Source organism: Hippocampus comes, unplaced genomic scaffold (genome assembly GCF_001891065.2).
Source record: "Hippocampus comes isolate QL1 unplaced genomic scaffold, H_comes_QL1_v1.1 scaffold161, whole genome shotgun sequence".
Lineage (NCBI taxonomy): Eukaryota > Metazoa > Chordata > Actinopteri > Syngnathiformes > Syngnathidae > Hippocampus > Hippocampus comes.
The window spans coordinates 774,625-781,324 of record NW_017806067.1 but is presented as its reverse complement, the minus strand read 5'-3'; the positions used below and the strand labels follow the sequence as shown (position 1 = coordinate 781,324).

General features: G+C 46.2%; 3 protein-coding genes across 4 annotated transcripts in view; 1 reads left to right on the top strand and 2 right to left on the bottom strand.

The window, feature by feature from the left end:
• LOC109530063 (putative homeodomain transcription factor 2) overlaps positions 1–3,117 on the bottom strand; it is a 26,416-nt gene extending 23,299 nt beyond the window's left edge. Inside the window, exon 1 of the mRNA XM_019893585.1 lies at positions 2,743–3,117. The gene's annotated coding sequence lies outside the window, so the exon portion shown is untranslated. The remainder of the gene's footprint in view (positions 1–2,742) is intronic.
• Positions 3,118–3,226: 109 nt separating this feature from the next.
• LOC109530071 (transmembrane protein 60) lies at positions 3,227–4,548 on the top strand. 2 transcript variants are annotated; one of them, XM_019893597.1, is made up of 3 exons: positions 3,227–3,421; positions 3,718–3,801; positions 3,864–4,548. In XM_019893597.1, the coding sequence occupies exons 2-3, from the start codon at positions 3,718–3,720 to the stop codon at positions 4,179–4,181; spliced, it is 402 nt and encodes a 133-aa protein (XP_019749156.1). In that variant the 5' UTR covers positions 3,227–3,421; the 3' UTR covers positions 4,182–4,548. The 2 variants fall into 2 exon arrangements, with proteins under 2 accessions (XP_019749156.1, XP_019749154.1); XM_019893595.1 differs by having other exon boundaries at positions 3,228–3,421; positions 3,691–3,801.
• A 560-nt stretch (positions 4,549–5,108) lies between these two features.
• Positions 5,109–6,700, bottom strand: part of LOC109530062 (round spermatid basic protein 1-like) — a 12,211-nt gene continuing 10,619 nt past the window's right edge. Inside the window, exon 11 of the mRNA XM_019893582.1 lies at positions 5,109–5,145. Coding sequence (XP_019749141.1) covers positions 5,109–5,145 — 37 coding nt within the window. The remainder of the gene's footprint in view (positions 5,146–6,700) is intronic.

Genomic DNA, 6,700 nt, shown 5'->3' with positions numbered 1-6,700 from the left:
AGATGGTGAGGGCCCCCCCCCCCAACTCGTATGCCTATACAAGGTCAACTTCAAATTCAACAGAGCATTTCAAGTCCATCCTGGAATGTCAGTCCAAATCCTGAAATTCCAAACGCTTATGGATACATTTATTATCCAGAAAACAAGTGGCCGAGCATGTTGCCACCTCGCTGCAGATAAGCGTGGTTATAAAAAAAAAAAAAAAAAAGTCACCTTACATGTCACGTGCGTGTCAAGGCCGCCGTGCTCGGCGGGTGATGAATGTGAGCGTTGGGAGGCCGCAGGCGCGCGTTTTTTCACACAGCAAGAGGGGCGAAAAAGACATTTATAGCAACAGGAAGCATGACGGGTCGGAATTTGTCTAAAGTGACAATCCTCCAATCTTAGCGCGGTCGCATTCATGGGGTGAAAAGCCAAAAAGGGCAGAAGCGCTCGGCCTGCAATTCGCATTGAAAGTTGCCGAATATGGCTTCAAAGTGCAGATCAGCTGCAGACTGCGCACCGAAGTCCATCGCCTAAGACGGAAAATATGGCGGGGGGGGAAAAAAAAAAAAGAGGGTTAACGTGTGTATGGAGGGAACCGGTAGAGCACAAGCACCTTATTGCACTCAAGTCACATGACACCAAACGCAAATCGGACGCAAGCCAGTTCCACTACATGGTGAGGATAATGATGGGAATATTCGGAAGAGAAGACGTCATTCAAAAGAGAAAGAGAGAGGGAAAAAAAAAAAAAACAGCGCTACGCACACATTCAAGAGGCCGCGAAAAGGAAGAACGTCGTTACTAGCCCGGGGAAAAACGTCACTAAATATTTAAGAAAGGATACAAATAGGACAAGGCTCAGACGGAATAATCCACTGACAGGAATCTTTATCTTTTCCAAACAATGGACAAACTGCTGAGATGTCAAACTTAAACCATCTCAAGGACTCGTTTTTACTGGTGTTATGCATCGAAGTGTGGGGCAATTTGGGATTTTGATGCTATGGGACCTTCATGTTGACAAAATATTGCCTAAAACAAGCGCAAAGTGTGACTGACTGACACTCAGAGAGGCACTTCAACAAGGGAGGGGCGTGAACTCAGAGAGTAGGCAAGAATGCAGAGTGGTAAGTGCAAGGCGGAATTAATTCCCCACATATGACGGATGCCATAATTGGATTACGCAATCCGCAGCTATCCTTAAATTGGCATCTTTGGGTGACCTCGCAGGTGACAAACAAATGATTATCTTAGTAACCGATTCATCTGTTGATTATTTTGTGAATGAACATGATCAAATTGATCTGGATGCAAATTGTCACTTCGCTTTTGTGGATTTCGCAGGTTCGCTCGGAACGAAAACACGAACCCTCCTCCCTGCCCCTGCTAAGTCGCGATGTGGAACATGAGCTGCACCCTCTCTCGCCTCCCATGTGGGCACTCTATATTTTATGATGGGTGCCGGTTACATCTCCTGCGCCGCACTGGAAAAAGTGCGAGGCTGCCAAATGAAGGCTGAACACACAACACACGCGCGCACCTGCCCACTTAAGATGTGCAAGGCTAAACCAGATGGCCAATGAAAATCCAATGGCGGGATGCAACAGCGGCGGCGCCCCCACAGGGTCCAGACTTTCCGTTCGCCCCGCTAAGTGGACAGGATCAGACCCGCATCCTCTCCGGCTGGAGACTCGCTGTCCTGCCCGTCACATTTTTAAATTGACAAAAAAAAAAAAGGAGGATTTTGGCTCGCCTCCTCCTGCGTTCACACTTTTAACATCTGCAGCTGTGACACAAGACAGCGGGTGATGTAACTGTAATGCAGCAAGTGATGTAACCAGCTTTGCGGGGCGGTGGGCTCGCTCCGCCGAGCATCCGAGGTGACCCGACGACTGGCCGATAACGGATGCAAACTAAGAAGTGACCCTTACTCAAAATCCATCCCTAAGTGTATCCATGGCAACCGATATATGTTGCCAATCTCACAGCCGGCACAGCACAGACTCTTGAGATGGATTTTTTTTTTTTTTTTTTTTGGTCTCATCTCCCATCTGTCAGCGAGGCATCAACACACCTAAGTTGTCACATTCTTTAACAAAAGCATTCAGGAGCACTAAGAAAGGCCTGTCCATCCTGTCAACTTTTGACCTCGTCTACAAAAAAATGCGCCCTGAAGGCTGCTAGTAATAGTCACGTTTGATGTGTCAGAAAGATTACTAACTTCAATTCCTTTGAGTCCGGAGTTTACACAAATATTTGGAAGGCCAATATTCGCTTCTATTTTAGCCCTGCATGAGAAACGCACACAAGAGGAAAGCATTCATTAGGTTTGGCAAAGTTCCACCATGTTTGTCGGGACAACCTGATCGGTTTAATTAAGGTGCAAGTGGAAAAATACAGATGTAAACAACGGCGCCCTTTTTGCAGTTTTAAAGCGTTGGGATGCTCAAAAATCTTCATGAGCAACGCAAATCCAACGTGTTCTGATCATTTATCCGTTTGCTAAGCGTTTTTTGCAGTTTTAAAGCGTTGGGATGCTCAAAAATCATGAGCAACGCAAATCCAACGTGTTCTTATCCTTTATCCGTTTGCTAAGCGTAAACGTTTAGTGACACTTGGCAAGCTAACGCATCTGCGAAATGTGACGCTAGCTCGGAAGCTAACTAGCCAGACAGCTATGCTACCGGCGGCCACAAAGAGCCCCCCTAACCCCCCTCAACCCCAGACATGCAGCTGACGGCGGTTGCAGCGTCTTACCTCGCGGACGGTCAGGGCTGCTCCCGGGGAAGCCGCTCCGCAGCTCAAAAGAAAAGCTTCACGGGGCGCGGCGGAGCTAGCCAGCCTGGTTCATGGCGTTCTCATGCTCGGGGTCTGTTCACAGATCGGGTTTGTAAACGTTGAGCTCCTCCGCAGCTGAGTGATTGGCAATGCAAAAAAAAAAAATACAAGTTCACTTCACTCGTCCAGGTCGTAAAGCCCTGCTCAAAGACGCCTCCACATTTTCAGCAGTCTTCGGTTGGCTTCGAAGGCACCAGTAACGTCATAATACTTGGAAAGACTGCGATTCACCGTGCAGAATAACGTCTATGTTTTTATTAAACCGCTTTAAAACTCATAAAACGGTCAGAAGAAAGAGCATTGTCTACCTCTGGTGGACATTCTTATTCGCTGCAGATGGAAAATTGCCTTGCGTCACGAGTCCACAGTGTACGGCTCAACCTGTTGCGTGACGCAAGAAATCGACAGCCAATCCGAATCATGAGTAGGCGTGGCAAACACTGAGAACGGGTCCACTTTCTCCCATCTTCCAACGCTCGTCAGTGTAAACCTCCAGCATAATAAATATTTGAATATGGAAATATTCCAACTGTAATGATGTAGGCCATACGGTAAATTGGAGAGGCCGGTCTGGTCACCGATGTAGGAACACGCTGACGTGAGTACGACACATAGTCCGTGGTTAGCTTACCGCTAGTGTGCTAACAAAGCTACTTATGCTATCTGACGTGCTAACGACGTCAAGTAAATTTAAATTGTTACTTTGTTGACACGTGCATGAATGCATTCCGTTTATTGACGATTCATCTGTGAATGAAATCCCCTGACAATGCTAACAGGGCCCCGTTTTCAATCGCTCATGCGGGTGGTTACGTTATTTTCGATGAATGCACCTGACAGTGACAATGTCAAAATATTCCATCCTAGCCTGTCGCTCTCCTGCCGTGCGTCAAGATGTCCCTGGCGCAGAGGGTCTTACTGACGTGGGTCTTCACCTTGGTCTTCCTCATCATGCTCGTACTCAAACTGGATGGGAAGGTATGAGGACATATTGCTGCAGAAATTTTGAACAGATCAAATAACACGTTTCCAATGTGTAGGTGCAGTGGAACTGGTTCCTCATCTTCCTGCCCGTGTGGGTCTTTGATGGCATCCTGCTCCTCATGCTCACCATCAAGATGGCCGGTCGCTGCAAGCCGGGTTTCGACCCGCGGAACGGCTCGCCGGATCTGCGTCTGCGCGCCTGGTACCTGGTGGCCATGCTGCTCAAGCTGGCCTTCTGCCTGACGCTGTGCGCCAAGCTGGAGAAGCTGGCAGAGGTGAAGCTCACGTTGGTGTGCATCCCGCTGTGGGCCATGCTGCTGGGAGCGCTGGTGGAGCTGGGCCTTAATATCTTTCCTGAGAGGAGAGAGGCCTGACAGAGATGATGGAACAAAAACTTGGGATGAGTAAAAGTCTGACTGATTGTAATTCCTGCAAGACTACTGTGAACAATACACTGGAATTATTTTATGTGTTGCCAATATGTTGAGTCCTGCTCCTTCCTGATTTGCGACTGTGCATGGCGCACAGTTCAAAAGCTCAATTATTTTTGTGTTCAAAGTCAAGTACTATATTGAGTAGCTGTTGAAGCGTTGGCTCAAACCAGCAAAATGTGACATGCTGGTTCGAAATGACCCTGAATGGATGCTACATATTATGTCTCCAAATTGCGTTATTTTGCACAGTGCCGATGTTTTCTGATTATAAGGAGTCTCATGGGAATAAATGCTTCTGCACTGAAAATGTGTTATCACTACTACTTCACAGCAATACACATTAAAAAAAAAAATAATCTCGCTCGATTGTGAAAGTGCACTTGATGTGTCGGTGTAGCTTGTAGCTACTTGAGTGTATTATGTTGCACATAAAATGGCGCTATGCCGTTATGACTCAAGTGTTAATGTTGTGTGGCTTTCAGAGAACCCAACGCATGGAAGTAAAAGCATTCGAGGCTCACTTTCACAAAGCGTAGACACTTCAACGCTCGTCGGCAAAAGACGAAACAAACAATATGCTAAAAACATCACAAATGACCTAAAAAAATGTGACTTGTTCTAAGAAGGAGCAGTAACAATTTTATCCAGTAAGCCGTTTATTAGCTCGGCTCTTATTTAAAAGTAGAAACCTTTCTACGCGTTTTGTCTTTACAAAACCTCTTATGTACATGACCACGCTGACAGTTGAAAAGAAAATGGCTGAAATCAAATAGAAAAAACACACACTTGAGATAAATAAATCCTGAAGAAACAAGTCCCTGAAGACTTTCTACTGTCAACGCTAGTTTGTACAAAAAAATATAAAGATCACATCAGGTTTTCCCAATTTCTGTTTCGACCACACCTGAACCCCCGAGGCGTTAAAACATCAAAAATAAGAGCTGCTTCACGTTGACCTCCACCTCTCAAGGGAAGCCTTCCGAGGGGCGAAAGAAAACAAGTGAGGCATTAGCTTCCATTTTGGACATATTTGCCACTGGCTTGCGGGAAGACTTGCCAAGCAGCTGACTATTTTTTTAAGGCTTTGGTCAAATTTTTCAGTTGGGGTGGCGGGGGATAAGTCAAAGCGTGAAACTTTTAACACAACAAAGTCTCTGTGTGAACATTCCGTAGTTAACAGTTGCGGACAGGCACTGGGGAATGTCGTGGGCTACATTAGCAAGTGGGCAGGAAGAGACGAGAAACATTCCATGACCGTGCGACAAACACACACGCACACAGGAGACAGATTGTTTCAAAAAAATTCGGAAGCAGAATGTCCGTCGTCACTAAGCATCGCCTGTAGCCAACATTCATGATGAGCTTCAAAACAAGTCGTGGTGTGTACAAAAGTCTTGGAAGAACACTTAGCGCCCTGTGGAACACCAGCAATGACCGTTACGTTACATCCACTGATATGCTGAATCTGTGCAATATTGAAAAATGACTGGGGCACTGTGGGCTGTATGCAGCCCAATTACAATTGAGGATTGTTGTTGCGAATTGTGGTTTGAATGGCAGCTGCATCATTATTTGAACTCTTTTTGCAATGCTTTTAAAAGTCCTATCTGGGTTATTTTAAAAATTCCGGTGCAGCATTGCCTATAAAATCCTGGGCAGCTGTGGATTTTGTGCGGCCTGGGTAACATTTACCCAAGGTTGGGTTCATAATTTTGATCCTGCAGGTTGGGTTGAAGATTGGATTTTGGACACACAGTTGTGTACTAAAGGTCAGTAATTTTTTTTTTCTACCAAGTCGTTGGATCAAAATCTTGACCAAATGTGCTGGATCAAATCCCCGCCTCAACGTGGTGGGGATAAAGAACCCAGCCTTGGCTCGGACCCTTTTGGAATCCAGCACTGGGTTAGCAATTGCACCCAATTTGGGTCACTTTGAAGAGTGCATGATGACAACTACAAATAATTTCTCATCAGGCTACTCGCTAATGAGTCCGAGCCAGCAGGCAGTTGTGATGTCACTCCGGTAAGACAACATGGCAACAGCTGAATCTGTAGGCAACACTCGATGTAAAAATAGTTACGTCTCAGGAGGAGGCGTTCTCGTATGACATAATATTGTCACCACGACAAGTATTGTGTAACATGCCGGTTGTTTCCTAAACAGTCGCGTTAGCTGCGGGTTGTACGGTGAAACGTTCTCCTTCAAAAATGAGACTCGACGTACCTGTTTTCGAACACTTTTCTTAACACACTGGGACTTCCAAAATAGCAAACTGGTGCTGTACAGGAAAGTCCAATCTAAAACTGACGTAAAAAAGGTCATTTGACAAGACAACCAAAAGGAAACCTGTACATTTTCATCCAATCCTTCGATACCAAACCCTACAAACTCTGCTCGTCCTCGTGATTCGGGGGTAGTGGGGGTAGAGGGGGCGGTGGCGGGGGAGGCGGAGACTCCG

Excerpts from the sequence above, each read along its gene's own strand:
- LOC109530071 (XM_019893597.1), top strand. The coding sequence starts at position 3,718 with ATGTCCCTGGCGCAGAGGGTCTTACTGACGTGGGTCTTCACCTTGGTC. Across the intron at positions 3,802-3,863 it reads TACTCAAACTGGATGGGAAG|GTGCAGTGGAACTGGTTCCT; the intron begins GTATGAGGACAT and ends TCCAATGTGTAG.